Below are 19,346 nucleotides of genomic sequence, written 5' to 3' on the forward strand. Positions count from 1 at the left end.
ATATATATATATATATATATACATACATACATACATACATAAATCAGTAAAGATTGTAAGATCATGTCTTGGCTTACTATCTCACAACCCTGGCACAATTCGAAATCATTTTAACACCAATTTCTTAGGGTACTGAAGGAACAGAATTTAAGGAAAAAATAAGAATCAGCGAAAACATTCTTCTTGCTCCCTTAGCTACTAAGGGAGCTAATGGACAGTAGAAGGAAATAAGGCCTACTTTTAAGAAAGTTTTCTTTGGGTTTTTTCGTTTTCCCATTCACATTTATGGAGGCATCACGACCTGGCTCAACCAAATAAAAAAGAATTGGAGTAGGAAGCCAAGGGCTGTGAGTCATACAGAACCATCTTTTTATCAGAACTAGATCCAATGAAAAAAATAACGAACAGGAAATGTCCAATCCACAACATGAGATCGAAGTTAAAGAAAGAAACTCTAGTGAAATGTAACAAGAATAGAATCAACATCATGAGCTTGTAACCCAAACCAGGGCCATGTCTAGAGTAGTCTTCCAATCTGGAACTTTCTTTCTGCTGGCTGTGAGTTAACTGTCATGCCTCCATCTAGGCTTCTGCCCCAGGGGAATTCAAAATAATGAATTAGGATGGGGAGGCCAGTTAGTCTGTCCTCTGCTCTTATGCTACAACCCATTATCCGTGCAAGGAGAGTCCCTGTCTCTACGTTTAGGAGACTCATGCCTCTCTTGAACCCCAATTGTCTCTGCTGCAAGATTTTCCTCTGCTGATTTGAAGCAAAGAGTTTGGCTTTTCCAACCACATCAGACTCTCAGATATATTGACTTGCAGGCTCTATGAAGACATTTGCTAACATCGCATTTTAGCAAAATAACATTTCCTTTCTCTGGTAGCCTAGGCATGTCTCTTTCTTGTAGGATTTAATGAAAAGCTGTAATAAGCAACCAATATATTCCCACATCTTGAATTTTTCTCCCAAATCTTGTGTCAGATCCTGGCAGGCACATCTTCTGAGTCCAGATTTATTGCCACTACCGTCCAGATGTATTGCCACTACATTAAAAAAAAAAAAAAAAAATTGCCAACTTCCTAGCCCACCATGGAGTTATTTCCACTATTTTCCACTCTACCGACTTAGCCAATTTCACATTTTAAGGTCTGTTACTTATGATGCCCCTGTTCATAAAAGAGTGTATTAGATCACATTTCAGAAGTCCAATGGCGTTGGAAGCTTCATTCAGGTTTGGTTTGATGAGGCTCCAATCCGATTTCTCTGTGATTCTCTGGCTTGCGCTCCTGCTTTTGGCAGTCACATCCTCTGACTTCCTTCCTGGTGGCAAAAAGACTCTGGCAGTTTCCGCTTTCACTGCACAGAAAGAGTTTCTTTTTCCTCCAGTCGGTGACCAAAAGAGTCCTTAATTTCATTCTAATTAGACCAACTTAGACCTCGTGCTCGTTTCCCAACCAATCACTCAGCCAAAAGGATGTGTTTATGTTCATTATTTTTGGTCAAATCAGGGTCCACGTCTGCAAGTCAATCCTGCTGCATGGGGCCGTGTGATAGGTTTGGGGAGGAATAGAAGCAGAAAGGCCACCAACTGTGTGCACGAGACCCCTTGGAGAATCTGTGGACTGATCCATTGCAGGAACAGTGCCATGTCCTGCAAGTGTGATGCCAGAAACCTCCAGAGGCCTAGTGATGGGGTGGGATAGGAGAGCAATTTCCAGAGGCGGGGGGCCTAGCCGGCAGCTCCGGGGGTGTCCCCCACACCACGAGAAACACATTCTCCTGCTTCGTCTAAAGGACTCCTAAAAATACTGCATCTGCCAACCAAACAGATACTTATTATTACCGTGCAAACATCCTAGGAAGAAAAACGTTTTTTAATCATACAAAAAACTAAACCTTGGAACTTGAATATCATAATTTGGTGAAAATCTCAGTTTTCGTTGCCTGCTTGCTGTTCATTTCCTTGATTGCCCATGAGATCTTAAGGCCAAAGGCTTTTTTGTTGTGCTGGGTATGGATCTCAATCCACAGACTTACTTACAGACGGGACATCTATTTTTTTTTTATTTTATTTTCGAGGGCACCTAGATGTGACTCTGAGATCCAGGTTCCTGGATTAGCGGGAAATTCAATCTCAGTCACGATAGGACCGCCTCCCCTCCCTCGAGGCTATGCAAAGATGCTCGAGTGTCTTCACGGGCACCAGCTCGTTTTCTCTGATCGTCAGAACTTGTCTTTCCAAGATGCTCACTCTGATCATGACTGTACGATCTCGGAGAGAAGCAGGTCTCTAAGGGAGAAGCAGGTCGACTGTACCTGTTAACTCTACCCACAGTCGTCTAGGGCGTCCATCCTGTGTTTCATATGCAGACATCAGAGTCTTACATCTTGTCTGCTTGCACAGTTAATATCTCAAATATGTGTATTTGTGTCCTCAGCAAACTTGTAAGTTCCTGGGAGAACCAAGGGTGGGTGCTCTGTCTTCCATGGGAAAGAGCCCACTCCTCTCGGGTCACAGAAGTTTTATGGGTAAGGTGCTTAGAGCAGCTTCCCCAGAAGCAACTGCTGTGGCTGCAGGACTTGGGCAGCCAAGTCTCACTTCCTCCTTGGTCAGGGGTTCCACAGCCTGACGCGGGAATGCGTCAAAACTATATTGGGGCTGATTGCACTTGGAAGAGGGGAGCCAGATAGAGTCATCACCCTGTTATTATCTCGGTTATCAGCACACTAGGTATGATGAGATGACAGAAGTGCAAGGATATGATTTTATCTGCAGAGTCACACACTGAAACAATCAGGAGTGACTTTATCAAAGGAAACAGATAACGGATAATTGTACTCACGAGTAATCTCATTGAGAAGGTGGTGACCTAACCCACCAAGGATTTCTGGAATTCTGAATTCTTAGGACAGGGCAAGGTTATCAGTCTCAGAGGACAGAGGGAGGAAAAAAATAGAGTCATACTGAGTCATTTTTCTCATTATTCCAGAGATTATTCTCAGATGGAAAAAATTATTGCTTTACGGTCTTCCTGTAAACCAAGAGATCCTGACTCACGACAGAGATCATCATCTGACAGCTAAAGTGCCCAAGGGTAAAGTTAAAACTTTTTTTTTTGTGAAAGGATTCCTACATTTAGTTAATTAACACAACCATCACCTCACTTTCGTGTGTGTGTGAGAACATTTAAGTTCTACTCGCTTAGTAAATTTCAATTATATAATAGTGTTATCAACTATAATCACATTTTTTATTAGATTCTCAGACCTGATTCATCTTATGGCTGAAAGTTTGTACCCTTTTTTTTTTTTTTTAACCACCCTCTCTCTATTCCCCGCTGGCAACTAGTTTTCTATTCTCTGTTTCTGAGTTTGCTTCTTTTTAGATCTCACAGATAAGTGATGCCGCGTAGTCTTTGTCTCTCTCTTGCCTGGCTTATTTCACTTAGCATGACACCCTCAAAGTCCATCCGTGTTGTCACAAATGGTAGGACTAAATGTTTTTATCCAATTAAAATCAACAATGAAGGCACAGTGGAAAACTTAGAAATGGTTTCAGGTAGTCAGTCTGGCTCTACGTCTTCCAGGTACATCGCTGCCTCCCCTTTTTTCTCGGAAAACTCTCCCTCGACTTTCTGAACAGAGTGCAAATCTCACTTCCTCCCTGGATCTTCCGGGCGCCCCTTATCCTAGCCCTATTTTCCCTTTGGTTTTCCGTTAAGTCTTCTGGGCTTTGTCTCTGCAGAAGAGGCACCTAGGATGACAGCTGTGATTGATATTGACATAAAAGCGTGGGTCAGGTGAATTGCTCACGTATTTATTTATTTTCTGTCCTTTGGGCTTATTTTATGGGTATGTGTTAAAGCAACATGCAATCGTAAAATCAGTCAGAAACAGTTTTGTCCCCGTGCAAATTCATGGATATATCTGCCAAGGTGTATAGAAGGAGGCTTGACGTAGGGCTTAAAAGGAAACAAAGAAGCTGAGTTAGTTAAGAAAAAAAGGAGGAAGAGAAGATTTTAAAAAATTAATTAAAAAGTCAATTAAATCAATAAAAACATGAGACGTAAAAGGCAAGTAAGTCCATTTAAATCCTCTCTTTCTGTTAATCAGACAATTTCTGTATCTTAGCTCTGATAGGAATCCTTATTCTTACTCTATCCGTAATATCAAGAACAGAGAATGTGCTTTTTTTGTGAATCGAGTCAGAGAATGATTTCGATTATCATTCACGAAATTCAAGATGCTTATGTATCTTTTCTGTATCTATCGTGGACAATACTATAATTCAAAGGCAGGGGAAGTTAAGAATGCTCTTGAGTTCTTGTTGACAGAATGGAGAGCATCTAAAACCCAGCAAAATGGGAATTTGCTGTTTTGCCATGGTGACTAATAATTGCTCTCGTGGTGACTTACGAGTGTAATTATTGGGTAGTATGAATTATCTAGGACTTTATGATGAGTGTTCATATACTTCCATAGAAGTTAAAAACTTCTAGAAATATATATTCTTTATTTACCCTTTCAAGCACAAGCATGCCTTCAAAGGTCTAAGTGGCAAGTGTTTGCATAATTCAATGCAAATAGATATCTCATTTTCACTGACTAGGTTATTTCAAGCGCCAAGCTGCCAGGTGTGGAGGTGCTCAATTAAGATCACCAGCCAAAATGAAAGTAACAGTTGAGTCTTTAATCACTTACTGCGATGGTATAAGCAAGAGGCTGAATAGGAAAAAACATCAGCTTCTACGATGTTCTACTTTCTCCTTGGAATGGCACCAGGAAAGAGTCAGCATTGATGTGAGGATCATTTTATTGCAGAGGGTCCTGCCATTTCATGGACCCAGGGGCAGGGGACACAGCTCCCTTCATAGACTGCACTGCAGGGCAGGGCACCATGTTCTGTGTGGGGAGAGTGGCTTCCCCGTGAGGCCTGCTGGTCAAGCTTTGTAATTGCCTGTGACTGGACCTGAACAATCACGCATTGGTTTTTAACCAGGAGCAAGACTTCCGGTTACTGGGTTATAGCTGTCCCGTAGGATGTTTTATTTCTGGGTTCTGTTAGATACTAGAAGCTTGAACTAGCTGAAGACAAATAATTTATTGGAAGTGTATTGGGACATTATAAAAAATGGTGGGGGATGATAATAAACTGGGATGATAATAAACATATGAGAATGATAGTGATTCAGCTGAGATTTGAAGTCAACCAGAACCAGAGTCTTGAACATCACTAGGACCCCTCTCTCAGCATTTCTTTGTGTGTTGAGTTCATTCTCTCTTACTGTGGCCTGGCTGCCTTGGGCAAAATGGAGACTTCATTGGAAAGTTTTTGGGGTGGCTCAGATAATGAAAAGAATATGACTAACAACAACATTAGAGTTTCATATATTGTAGCTCTACTGCTGGCCCCTACTTTTCCTTGTTCTAGTTAAAAAAAGAGAGAACCTTGATTGGTCCCTACCTGGATCGATCACTGTGGATGTGGACCAATCGCTCTACTCCGATAGTAGAGATATGGCCATTGGGCTCCACCCTGTTTATCGGGCATTATTCCCAGAGAAGAAGGAATTATCAGCCGAAAAGAGGCATGTGTCTTTCAATACAGGAAAAGAAATGTCGTTTTGGTACTATGTCTAAAAATGTAAAGGATAATTGAGAAAACTTAGCAAATAGCTTTTCGTCTGCCAAAACACTTATTATATAAATGGAGAAAACACCAAATCACTACATGGTTCAGTAACTTTGTTTTTATAACTTTTTAATAAATTCATTTATAAGCCAGTTTTTAACTCTTACATACTCTCTCTTCCCTTACACACACACACACACACACACACACCCAGTGTAAATTTGTCTCTGGAAGCAAACGTGCCTTTTCCAACCATAAGATTACCTAAAGGTCCACATTTTATTCTATTTGCCCAATGAGAAAGTTAAGTTTAAAAGAGTGCGTTGTATGCTTAAGAGACTAGAAGGAGCGACTGTAGTTCTACTTCACATTCAAGGACAGAGATGCTCACAGAGCCCCAAGCTCCTCTGCCGTTCAGGGTGCCATCCTCGGCCGTTAACCGATATTGTGTCTCATCCCAAGACTGACTCAAGAGCAGCGAGCTTTGGTATTATTATGGGATAATCATTTCTTAAAAAAGCAACTGTCTGTCATGTGAGACTGACTCGCCAAGTGCTCTACGGCCAGGCTTCATCTCTGTTGTTCCTTCTCCGAAGGTGCCTCTCTCCAGCTTTCTTGTACCCCGCAATGCAGAGAAAGGCAGACCTCCCCCCAGAAAGCAATTCCCTCTTCTCTCATGCAAGCAAATGAAAACCTGTCTTTCTGGCCCCTTTTGACATAAAATGTAATCGATCTCCAATACAGTTTGAACTATTGTCTGTTTCCAAACAGTTATTTTATTCTCATCATCATTTATGTTTTTTTTGTGTGTTTCTTAGTATGAAACATGAAATTCTCCACTACGGGGCATTTGATCTCACTTTCCTACCTTCTCTGGTCTGTAAGGGGTGACTTACGTCATAGGACTAGAAAATATCGCACCTTGGGGAATAGGTATCAAGTCATCGTCCGAAGACTCACAGGATCACTTAGGATCTCAGCGATCATCACCTTTCTCGAAGGAATTTATAATCGTGTTGTTATACAGTTTACAAAGCTGTTAGCAATCCAGGAAACAAAATTTTTAACTTTCTGTAAAAAAATAACACTATTTCATAAGCATTTCAGAGTGGCAGAGGTCACAGGGAAGCTACCGTGCCTCTCTAGGTCCTTGTCTATGAAGTGGCAGGAGTATTGCTCTCACAGGTTATAGTGAGGATTAAATGAGTTGATCCATGGGAAGTGCTTAGAAACCTCATTGAAACAGAAACGCTCACTGTTAGCTGCTGTATCCCGTGCCTGAAATTAAGCTCTGTGAGGCTGGGTGCAGTGGGGATAATATTGCACTTCTGGGCAAAGCATCTGGATTGCCGTTCAAATCTTGGTCTGTACCACTGTTTGGGCAATATACTTAATTTGAGTGTCTTTGCAGAAGTGGGTTGACATCACCTGCTTTAGCTGTAGGACAGAGAAGCTGTGAGACTCAAGGTGACATAACACATTATGAAAGGAGTCTGTGACCATGAAACCTTCTCGGGGCTATTATTACACGTTGTCTTTTGTAATTTGGTTTCCTTGTTCAATTCTGATAGCATTTCTAGTGTGGGGGTTTTCCAATACCACCAGGCAATTCTCCAATGCCAGCTGGGTGTCCTAACAATTCCGATAGCATTTCTAGGGGGTTTTCCAATATCACCAGGCAATTCTCCAATGCCAGCTGGGTGTCCTACAGTTTAACTCAATCCCAAAACTGTCTACCTGGAAATAGCATCAGACCTCACAGGTCCAGGGCTCAGTTCCACCAGACCGTCCCCCACTTCAGATGCCAATCGCAAGTCCAGGTTGTCACTTGGGCTTCTGACCAGATGGCTATAAATCAGAGACTATAAACCCCCTCTTTGGCTTCCATTAATTTCTACAGCAGCTCACAGAACTCAGAGAAACATTTTATTTACCAGGTTACTGGTTCATTATAAAAGGGTATCACTCAGGAACAGCCAGATGGAAGAGATGCATAGGGTAAGACATGGGTTAGGGGATCGGAGCATCCATGCTTCTTCTGGGCTCATCCCTCTCCCCAAATCCCATGTGGTCACCAATCCAGAAGCTCTCCGAATGCCACCTTTTTGGGTTTCCTGGAAGCTTCATTACCTAGGCACGACTGAATTAATCATTGGCCACTGGCTACTGATTCAACCTCCAGCTCCCTCCCCTCTCCTGAGGTCAGGGGGTGAGAACCAAAATTCCAACCCTCTAATCACAAGGTTGCCTCCCCTGGCAATCAGCCCCCATTTGTGCTTTTCAGAAGTCACTTCACTAACCTAAACCCAGGTGTCCTTGAAAGGGGTTTGTTACGTCTATCAAGATACCTTTATCATACTCTCACTTAGGAAATTCCAAGGGTTTAGGAGCTCTGTGCCAGGAACAGGGACAAAGACCAAATATATATTTCTCATTATAAATCACAGTATCACAGCTGGTTTCATCTGCCTCCCAAATCTCTCTTAATGAGGAAGTCCCTTGTTTAATTTCTGCTAGTGTGAGTTTGCTTTCCCTCATTCGCAACCGCAAGAACATTGTCGAATGTCAACAGGGACATGAGTGGCTGGTACATCACCCTCGTGCGAGGGTTTGGATGGTGAGACTGAGGTGGTAGGCAGGGAGGGGCTGTTACAGCAGTGCGTCTTAGAAGTGGGGTGGGGACAGGTGGGACAGGTCCAGGAGATTCTTAGCTAATGATGAGTCTTTCTGTAAGTATTTATTTATTCTACCCTACAGCAAACACAAGGTTTCTGGCTCAAAGGCAGACCAATATTTGCTTACAAAGTATCTTTACATTATCTCCTTGTCCTTACTTTGCCCCTTGTAAATGCAAGGGCATGCAATGAAGGCAGATATTACTTTGCACATGTAGCAGGCATTCTTGCTACAAGAGGAACCCCTAAATTATGAATTTGGGAGCTAATGGAGGTGCTACTACACAGCTGCCATCCTGCCATCCCGCCCTCCGGGGAGGGAGAGAAATCTTTACTGTCTGACAGAAATAAATCCTCTCTGGGAAGAGAAGGGGCCGGTCTCTCTGCATTACCATGCATGTAAATGAAGATAAATGAATGGCAAATGAATGCCTCCAGGGGAGATAAACCTTAAATCTCTCCGGAGTAATCTATCCAGTACTTTTGTCTCCCCAGAAATGACTCCCTTCCACTCATCCTTAATCCTAGGTTGCTTATCCTCATAAAAGAGGCTCCACAGGGCTCCCCTGCCCCTTCCACCAGTGAGGACGCCAGAAGTCCGCCACCTAGATGGCAGAGGGCTCTTGCCAGAACCCAAGCACCACGCTGGCACCCTGATCCTGGACTTCCGGCCTTCGGAGCTGTGAGAAATAAACGCTTGTTGTTTATACTTTTGTATTAGCACCCTCGAAGGGACTAAGACATCCACGTGGTCACTCACTGTCCCTGTGGGAGGTTCAGCTCAACACTTTCGGCTTCCATTTCCTCCTGTGTGAGATGATCAGGCTCTTTCCTGTTCTAAATTCTCAGGCGCTCTGGTTCCTGTGTGTCCTGCAGCGGGGTATACGCGGTCCTAAGGAATGATTAGCCACTTTACGGGAACCTCACTGCCAGCATTAAACAGGTTACTGTCACTGTAAAGAATCATGAAACAATTTCCCAGGTATGTTGGTGTGTATTTGTAGCCACAGCTTTGAAAATACAGTTTTCAGGAGATTTAAAAAAAAAAAAAAATAGGCTTGCAAATCTACTTCCCCTAAAGAACTCAGCCGGACCTCTCCCTGGTCTATTATGTCCTTCTCCATCACCCATCCCCTCTTCGTCCACGGAACTGTGACAAGCAGCACACCCACTTCAGCAGGTTCTGTGATATTCGGAGTGGTCGTCAAAGTCTCAGAACATAATTGCAACTCGCTTTAATTATGGTGTCAAAATAGCAAACAGGAAGTCGTGGAATTTCAAAACAGTTGAGAAATCCCCAAGCGTTTCTATCACTGCATACTCGTTTTTATCACTGCACACTCGTTTCTATCCCCTCATCCTCTACTTACGCAGGTCTGCAAAAGTCACATTTAAAAGAAGATGAACACAAGAGAGCCTGTGGAGTTATCATCCTTGTGGCAAGATTATTTTGAGCTTTTATGGTCTATTTCCTTTTTGGTTCTGGCCTCATTTTCTCGAGTGCCTTGTTTCCCTCTTTTAGCATTTATCTGTGTTAGTTTATACTAAATAAAATCCCCAAAGCAGAGGCTCTTTGTCATTTAAATGATGTTGTATATCTCCTGGCATGGCTTCGGGCATGCTCTTTCATAAATTTCTCCCAAGTCCTGCAGCCGGACCTGAACCCCGAGAAGGTAGGTGGTTCTACCCCCAGTGAACAATGCCTGCTGCCTTGCGCCCCGAGTTACAATAAAGCCTGGTGAGCAGCTTCGCCTCACCTCTGTTCTAATACAGGGTTTCCGGGTGAAGCTTCAAAAAGCAAGAAACCAATTTTGGAGTCAGGTAGACCTTTGTCCACACGCTGCTACCTTGGTTCTGGTGGTGTATCGGAACGGACTTACGAGAGATGACTTGAAAGATCAGGAATTTTGCAAGTCGGTTGTTAGAAAAAGCCATTATTAAAAATTAAATTTTACAGGCTTGCAATTATATTAAAAACAAAGGTAATAATTACTTAAAACTCATCAGCTTCAAATTCTTTACTATACTTGATTCTCATTATTCACGTTAGTTATATTCTTTAGAGTTGCCGTTAACTTTGATTTAGGGAATACAATGCTGAACCACTCACCGCCCCCAAGAGAAATACAGGATTATGTTCCTGCGAGCCTCAGGTCACGATATTTTCATCAACAGATCGATACATAACCTTATTTTATGTGTGTTTCTATTCAAAGACATCTTTTTAAATACATATTCTTGATACTGTTACACTGAACTCGCAGCCAACAGCACTGTAACTCATGCCTGAATAAAGTTTATTTAACACGTGGGTTCTCTCCACAAGGTGCAGTGCAGCCTTCTTGAGCTCAGGAACACTCGACAGCACTTCTGCACAATGCTTGGGGGCCCTTTTAAACTGCACAACCACTGACAAAAGCACGAAAATGCAGAAAATGTGGCAATAAATGGACTTCAAAAAAAGGGGCACTTGTTCCCAGTCCAAGAGCTGGAACAAGAAGACAGTGTTACCAGTTCAAGTTCAAATTTTTCGTTGCTTTGCCCATATCCATGAGTGACCGCAAAAACATGGCACGGACTGACTTTGGAGTTACAAATGAATTTTAGCAAGTAGGCAGATTCGCAAATATGAAATCCACACACGATATGCCCTTGAAGTTATTTACCTTTATCGTGCCCGTTTGATGGAAATATAACTGTTTGCTACAGTGCATCTCTTCCCAACTTTTGAGTGCAGTGACATCATTCTAGTCGCTTGAAAATGGACACATGAAAGTATGTACACCGCGGAAACTGGCAATGCCAATCAAATCGAGGATTGATTTGTCGACTCTCTCGATTTAAGCAAGTGTGATAGAGAAAATGTTAAAAATGCAGGTTAAACTTAAAACTGTCTAATGTCTAGACCCATACTATTGCAAATAGCAAAAAAAAAGTTGAGGAAATATTCTTCTAGTATTCAAAAACTATTACCTGACTCAGCAAAGGCACACCATGACTGATGAGTGGGTGACTGTCTCACGTGTATCTTCATTTTCAGTTTAATCTTAGTAAGTCATGTAAAAAGGTATCCATCAGTGTTTGTGTCAGAGCTACAACCTTGTGTCAACTGCCATAACAAAAATTGATGAAAGCCTTCCGTGAGAACAACTGTCGTATGGAATTTACAATTACGTATTCTATTAGGATTTGTCAGCTGTGTCCTACACATCCTTTATTAGGAACATTTATAACTTAAATGTCATTGCCAAATTCATTGCTAGAGGGCTAACTGTTTTAAGCAGCATAGTCTTGCTCTAGCGGAGTGGCCTCAATCTAGTTAAGTGTGAAACGAAGGAATAAATACACCTTCCTCACAAGGGTTGGAGAATCGAATGCATTATTGTTCCCATTATACCACTTCCAGGGGAGAGACTCAGCAAACCGTCAGTTCTCATCTCTTCACCTGGAGGATAGAGCAGGTTCCAGTCACCGCTGGGCACACAGGTCCTGTCTTCCCTGGATAGTTATGTGTCCAGATTGAAGTCTCCTCAAGTACCAGGCAGGTGAAAACTGACCACTAGGTGGCATAAGCAAGATGCCTTTGATGGCTTTAGTTCTTCAGACAATATAATTGATTCGGAACCCTGGGACAGACACATCAGTGTTGGCACCCTGAACAAAAACGTGAACCTCCGAGCCTCATTTCGGACAAATGTAAAGCGAATTAAGCTCCGTCTTTGGCAAAACCCATTTCCCTTCAGCAAAACTTGTCTTCCTGGACACACCGTGTCTTCCGCCCACGCTGCTGGCCACTTTACACCTTCCATACTCACCGCAGACCCAGGAATGCACAGCCTAATGCGGAGTCAGAAAAGCCCCTCACCCCCAATCTTCCTGCCAGATCTTCCATAATCAGCCCTGGTGTGTTATTCTGGAAACCGGTGCTTTGAAGGAGGTGACTGCACTGGCAGCAGGCTGAGGCAGAGCTGCAAAGAGCTGGGATCTCCCAGCATTCCGCAGTCACCAGGTCTGGCCCAGGGTACTCTCAGAGAGGCCACTTCCCTTTCCTTTGGAGGGTAGTTGACAAAGGGCCCCTCCCTAGGGTCTTAGTGAGGTCTGCAAGGATTTGTTACAGACTCCCAACGCATCTAGATGCCCCAACACTGGGGGTAGGGGCGGAGTGGGGGACTCTTTCAACCGGTTTCCCCTTCAAACAAAAACACTAAAACTTCAACTTCTTTTTTTTTTTTTTTTTGGTATTAAAATAATAAAAATCGGCCTGATTAGTTTTCTGCCTGCATGGAATTCATGAATAAAAATTTCGTCAGGAAGCTGTTACTGAAACCATGGCTAGCTTAATTGATTTCCACCAATCTCTTCTACGATCCGACATCTCCATTAACGCTTTTGACGAATAGTTTTGCACATCTGGGATAGCGCTGGTCATTTTTAAAATGAGGTGTCTCTGAAGCTGTTCCAAGGTGGACCAATACTGAACGTAAAACATCAGTTTCTTGTAAAGGGGAGACGTCTCTGCCAATTTTAGACACAACCCGACACGCCACAACGCAGCGTCACTTTGTGTTCTTGAATGGAATTAGACGTAAAGGCGGGTTTTAAAGTCTCTAACCACAGTGTAAATTCCTAGGTGTCTACATGGTGGGTGATCTTGGGATTTCAGTCCCACAAGGAAGGAACAGCAAATTCTTAATGACAACTTTGAAACACACAATGGCTCAGAATGAACACAAAAGACCACGAGACCGTATTTTGTTTATTTTTCTTCGGAGTTTATTTTGAATTTCCATTTTTGGATAACCAAGCAGCTCTTTAAGGAGAATGCACAGAAGAGTCATTCTGGCACTTTTGGATAGTACATAAGATTTTTTTTTTTTTTTAATAGTCACATTCAGTCCCCTTGCTCAGTCCACACTCCATGTTGGGAGAGCGAGATCAGCCCATAGGGTTCCAGAGTTAATATGTAACCATATATACAAACAGCCAATGAAACCATAATGGTGGCTAGTGGCCAAAGGGATGGATTTGGGGTGTGTGTGTGTGGGGGGGTGGATCTCTAAAGACTCCTCTATCTTAACTAAACAGAATCCACGTCACACAGGAGAACTTGAGAGTACACAGCGCTGGAACGAGAAATCTGCACACAAACGGGCACTTGGCAGCATGCAGTTTAAAGAAAAGGGGCATCGTTTGATAACTTTATAAAATCCAGGCAGTTCCATTACAGGAAGTTAAGAAAAACAAAGAGGAAAAGTGAGGGACTCTGTTGTCGTCACTGTAAAAAAGGCACTTGGAGTTAATGGGACCAGAACTGAAGGATTCTCGGCTGATGAAAAAGTTTCAGCACGATTTCATTAAAAGGCTTGGATGTTTAAGAGATGACACTCAAGAGTTTCTGAAAAGAGACACCGAAATTAACCATCGAGAAGCAGACCGGATGAAAATGAAGGAATAAAATCTTGACAACCAAAATGGGTTAAAAAAAAAAAAAAAAAAGCGGACCTGAAATGCAACCTTAACGAAGCAAAAATCTAAGCAAAGTAAGAGCACGAAGCAGAGATGCATAGCTTTCCTTTGAGGTAACGCATACCCCAAGACACTAGGTGCCAAGCTAATTTCTCAATCGTAACTTCACAGGAGCATTATCGTGATAAAATTGATTCAAGCAATGCAAAAAAGGAGTTTCATCTGTTCCCGCAATCTGAGGGAGAACCGAGGATGTCACCAGAACTTAGCAACGTCACTTGTGGGTTTTCGGTGTCCGGGGGCGGGGGACACGTCAAGCCCGTGAAAGGACACTGCATCCATTAGCATCAATTCTTCTGAGTCTTAGCTGTAATCCCGTTCTGACATTTACACAGCAAACGGTAATGCAGGAAATGTCCACTGCCCACTGGCGACTTCCTCCACAAACGGGTACGCGCTTCCGTTAAGTAAGAATTTTTGGCAATTTTGTTAGATTCCACGGTCGGGTGGCTCTGCGGCCACTCATTTAATGTTAAACGCCATCAGGGGCCTCTCCTCTCGCTTCTGCCAGGGGCTCTTCTTGTCCTCTCCTTGGTCATCGTCGTCATCATCGTCGTCGTCCTCGTGAGCAGATCTTCCCTGATCCGGGCTGGCTAAGGGCTCTGGGGGGGCGTCCACAGTCCGTTTGGTGGTCTCCTCCTGCAGGCTGGGCAGCTGGCCGCCGCTTCTGCGGCTGGAGCCGTCCAGCAAGCATCGCAGGGCACTGTCCTCGGGGGTGCAGACGGTGGTGCCACACTCACTGCCGCTCTGGTCCATGTCATCCAGATACACGAGCTGCGTGTAGGCGGTGCTGTCCGCCGCCCTCGGCTCCTTCTGCGGATGCTCCTGGACGGGTGGGTGGTTTTGCGGGAGAGACAAGGGGTCTCCTCTTCCCTTCCGGGCAGATTTTGGTTCATTCATATCCACGCCCGAGTCCAAACTGGCATCGTTACTTCCGTTCCTTCCGGCTCTTTGGAGATCGATGTAGGAATGTCTGACGTGCGCGTTGGACCTGCCGTCCAGGGAGACGAACCAGGCCCGGGGGTGGGGGAGCGGCTTCCCCCCGCCGAGCTCCATCAGAGCCTTTTCGGTCAGGAGCTGGACCTCGCTGTTCATCTGGGCCAAGGCTGCGTCGTTCAGGGACGCCGGGATGGACAGAGACTCCGACATGGCCGCGTTCTGGGGGCTCCACTCCCGGCTGCCCGCGTCCTGCAGGTGCTGCTGAGAAATGGCCTGGCATGATAACGGCTGAGCCTGGATCTGGGCGGACGGGTGCGGGAAGATGCCCGCGTGGGGACTGGAGAGCTCGGCCTGCAGTCTTTCGATTTCGAGCTGCTGGTCTGCCGGGACGACCAGGGGCTGGCCCACATAGGAGTGGTCCCCGGGGAGTTTCATATAATGAGCGGGGATGACCAGGGCGGGCAACACTTTTCTGTAAACGCTGTCATTGACCTGGTCAACGGAGCTACAGCAGATCAGCTGGCCGGGCCGTGGAAAAGACGTTGGTCTTTCCAGGTGGTCCACGGATCGCGACATCATACATTCAGTGGGTCTGCGGTCCAGCAGCTGTTCTTTTTCGGGAGAGGAAGGCGCGGGGTACATGTGTTCCTGAATGGTGAGCTTACTTCCTGTGGGAATATGGTTCACGGAAGCCTGACCGTCTCTGTCCTGCTTCTCGAATAAAGGCTGTGACAGCATGGCATTGTAACTCCTCCTGTAGTCACTGCCGCCAGGGGACTCATAGCCTTCTCTTTCCATCGATTTCCTGGACTTTAAGGGAAAAATCTCCACGGACTTGTGGTAATCTTTTCCCAACGTCCCGCTTGGGGTCAGGTTATCAAAGGAGATTTGGCTTTTGTCCTCCTCCTTATGAGAGAGGAGTTCCTCCCGAGAGCTGAATTCCTGGGAGGTGCTGTAGGAAAGCTTGAGCATGGGGGTGTGCGTGTCCACTTCCCCGTGGGAGGACATCATCTCCAGATGGACCCCGCTCATCAGCTCCTTTGTGCCCGGGGCGTCAGGGCGGCCGTGGCCGGTGACGGAGAGCGGGCCCGGGAACCCTGACTCCCGACGGGAAAACAGCAGGTTGATGTGTGACATAGACGTGGACTGGTCCCTTTTGGAATTCTCCAGGGCTGCAGGAAGCTGCAGTTTTCTATGGTGCTGACGAGGTTTCAAGCACTTCCGCCTACGATCAAAGAGACAGACAGTCCAAACCCAAAGATTAGAGATTCTCGTCAGGGTCAAGTTTCAAGTAAAATCGTAATTCGCAACTTCCACAGGAAGAAACAAGACGAGACCCCCGATCGGCAGCCAGAAGCCTGCTCACCCCACACACCCCTCAGCCTTATTTTGCTTCGGAGCGGCAGAATCCAAGGATTTCAGCCGTCGGCTCTTTTATAAGTACATCCGAGTGATTCATTCAAAAACAGTTACCCAAGAACCGACAATCAACACTCTCACAAAGCAAATAGAAGAGGCATCGCAATAAGAATAGCTCTGCTTTGTCCTTGAGCATCTCTCTTAATCCGTGTTTAGGATATTCTGAACGAATCCCAAAACAACTGCCAGACTTTTTTTTTTAAAAAAATAATTCCCATTCTAAGCGACGTTATACACAGCACGCCGCACGTGTCCCGTTCATTCGTTTGCAAGTTAAGACGACTAATGTTCCGTTCTTAGACGTTTCCTCATGAGAAAAAGAGAACCTCGATTCAGAAAAAGAAAAAAAAAAAAAAAAAAAAAGAAAAAAGAAAAGACCTCCAGATCAACGCTTGCCCAAGACATTCCAAACGAGAAAAGATAGTGCCAACAGAGTACAACATTACCTGCAATAATATAAAAGCAGACACAGCAAAACCAAAAGGATGAAAGCCATTCCTCCCAAAATGGCCAAAAGAAACACCGTGTGATACGTGGTCATGTCCTGCGTGACGACGGGACCTGGAAGGTCAAAAACAGGTATTTTAGATTTGTGAAAACCTTGAACTATCAAGAGGGATGACGAACGAGAATGTGATTTTTTTTTTTTTTTCCTCTTCCTGGCTGGGGACCTGGAGCAGAGGCCAGATGCAAATACCCTTCAGATGGTCACCCTACAATGAGAAGGGCTGAACAGCACTATTACTGAAGCAGGTGTGGTCTCTGAATACACAAATACTACATGCAGTGGGTCAAAGGTCTCTCCTTAGTCAAGAGAGCCACATTCGTTCAGCATTCTAAACACGTGATTTTTAATAAAAGCAAATGGATGCACGATAATACGGTGAGTGGGACTCTGACACTCAGAGAGATGGCCTATCAGATTTTATACCGCAGGAGAAAACAGAGTCACAAGACTAGTCTTACTTTCGCTCTGACTGTGGAGAGAGCTTTTCTGCCTAAATATATCAGTTGAGATGTAGAAAAGAAATGTACTATGCCTTAAAAAACGTCACAGCTTATTACGGGTGTGCCAAGTGTTTCTAAAATGCCTTCCATTTTTAAAAATAAAATCTTCCTCTACAATATCTTTTCAACCTATGTGACTAACCTTACGTGGCTCCAGACCTCTCTAGAACTTATAGATGAGGTTATCAGAGATAAACAGACTTTCTTTTTCATTTACACTGTAAAGAATCCCACGAGGTACTTTAACTTAGACTCTTTATGCTCAACAGTGTAAGAATGTATCAATGTCAGTGAGGACAGAGCCACAGCCATAACAAAACTTCCTCAAATTACGGTATTTGGGCCCTTCTCGGTGTCCAGGTATCCTGGCAGAGCCGCAAAGCTGGGAAGGAAGGAATATACAATGTTATACCGTTCCAGAGAAGCATGGTTCTGATTGCTAAATACTACAATCACCCATTTACTTATTGATTTTTGAGATTCGAAGGGAGAGACTTCTTCGAAAACCTTGTGAAGAAGACAAATCTCTTAAGAGCTTGATAAACCCGAGGAGGTTTACCAGTTTTTGAAAACAGTGACATTACTTCAGTTCAGAAGATAACAGCATTCTCTTCCTAATAGAACTCCCTTCAGTGGGGCTAGAGTTAATATTTACAAAAGTTAGACAAGTAGCTGACATCTATATCCTGCCTTAATCATTCAGAGAAACATTAAAAAAAAAAAAAAATACACAAAGACAGCCTCCATAGGCACGGGCAATGCTTTGGCAGGGGTCACCATAGAAATCTGAGATATACACAGAAATCATATCCAGATAACTGAATCTCGATTCTTTTAAGTCCTTTTAACACGTTATTGTTTTAATGGCTGCCAATGGAGATCTCCTTTTTCACCTGAAAATGAAAGTGGGAAACTCTATTTCTTGTTCGTTTTGGGCTCATGAAGGCACAGCATCACTGCAATTTGTTTTAATAAAAGCGATGGCTGGTGGGGGTTCTAACGTGTGTTTCTACATTAAATGCCATCAGGGGCTGTGCCGTGTATGCTTTTTATAGCTTTCTTCCCTCCTCCTTCATTGCTAGGAAGCTTCAGTGGACCTACATCCAGCAGCTTTCTCCCTTCTTTACAAAAGTATCTCTTAGTCTGCTGCATGATGGGAAAACGGACAGCCAAAGTTGTCTAAAATAGATCTAAAATAAAAGTGAACTATAAATGCATGGGCTTTGTGGCCTCTACGTTGGTACTGGGGGAATTTCTTTTCTTTCCGTCCTTACTCTTCATCATATGATATTCCAGATTTGGAGACTGAGGCATTTCTGTATCTAGTTCATGCCTATAATGCTACAAAGACGATATCATAAAGGAAAACACACACTCTACGAACACGGACGTAAAGTGTTCGAATGGCTTTCATCAAATTAGTTACTTTGAGAGTCTTGGTACTCATTCCAAATATTTTGGACTCCCATTCTGGCACGGCCCTCAAGGTTAATTCATAAGAGACACCTTTCAATCACAGCCCATTTTGACCTAGGCTCAGTCACCTACTTTATTCACCAGACTGGGAGGTGCATGACTTTTAGGTGTATCTAAGAAAAATCAAAGGGCCCCTCCGAGCTTAAAGATTTGCCACCAGTGAAAAGTTTCACTAACGAAGGCAGTCCAAGTGACACAGATTCAAAAGGCATTTCGAGCAAAGGCAGCCATCACTGCCTGAGGTGACTGTTTCTGAAAAGCAATTCTAGAATACTCCTTGGGATAAATCAGGGCACATAGGTTAAAGAAAATAAACTTCTAGTTACATTTTGAAAAATATAAGTTCATTCCCATTGCCTAAATGGAGATGAATATTCTTTTTGGACACAAAGCAACTCGTTGGCTTTGAAGCCTCTGAGGAGGTCTGCACGGCCTCCGTGGGCTTTAGATTAAGAATTTCCTATGGCAGCTGTCCGAAGAAAATGGAGACCCGAGGCGTGACGATTTGCTACACGTTATTCTTATCCCTAGATGGGAGAGTTCTGAGCAGAACTCCCGTCCCCCAGCGAAATACCTCAGTTTCATCTTTTGAGTGTTCAGACCCTCGACTATTTTGGAGTAAGATGTGATGTCCCCACCGAAGTTATTCTCAAAAGCAAAGCATATC

The 19,346-nt window shown here is 44.0% G+C and overlaps 1 protein-coding gene across 4 annotated transcripts in view; it reads right to left on the reverse strand.

The window, feature by feature from the left end:
- Positions 1-13,061: 13,061 nt before the first annotated feature.
- The window catches only part of FAM171A1 (family with sequence similarity 171 member A1), an 85,927-nt gene continuing 79,642 nt past the window's right edge, over positions 13,062-19,346 (reverse strand). For all 4 annotated transcript variants that reach the window (XM_025043434.1, XM_015585676.2, XM_015585675.2 and 1 more), the window contains 2 exons: positions 16,642-16,756; positions 13,062-16,001 (listed from right to left, as the gene is read on the reverse strand). In XM_025043434.1, coding sequence (XP_024899202.1) covers positions 14,300-16,001; positions 16,642-16,756 — 1,817 coding nt within the window. In that variant the 3' untranslated portion in view covers positions 13,062-14,299. The remainder of the gene's footprint in view (positions 16,002-16,641; positions 16,757-19,346) is intronic.

The sequence above is a fragment of the Pteropus alecto genome, unplaced genomic scaffold, assembly GCF_000325575.1.
Source record: "Pteropus alecto unplaced genomic scaffold, ASM32557v1 scaffold11, whole genome shotgun sequence".
Lineage (NCBI taxonomy): Eukaryota > Metazoa > Chordata > Mammalia > Chiroptera > Pteropodidae > Pteropus > Pteropus alecto.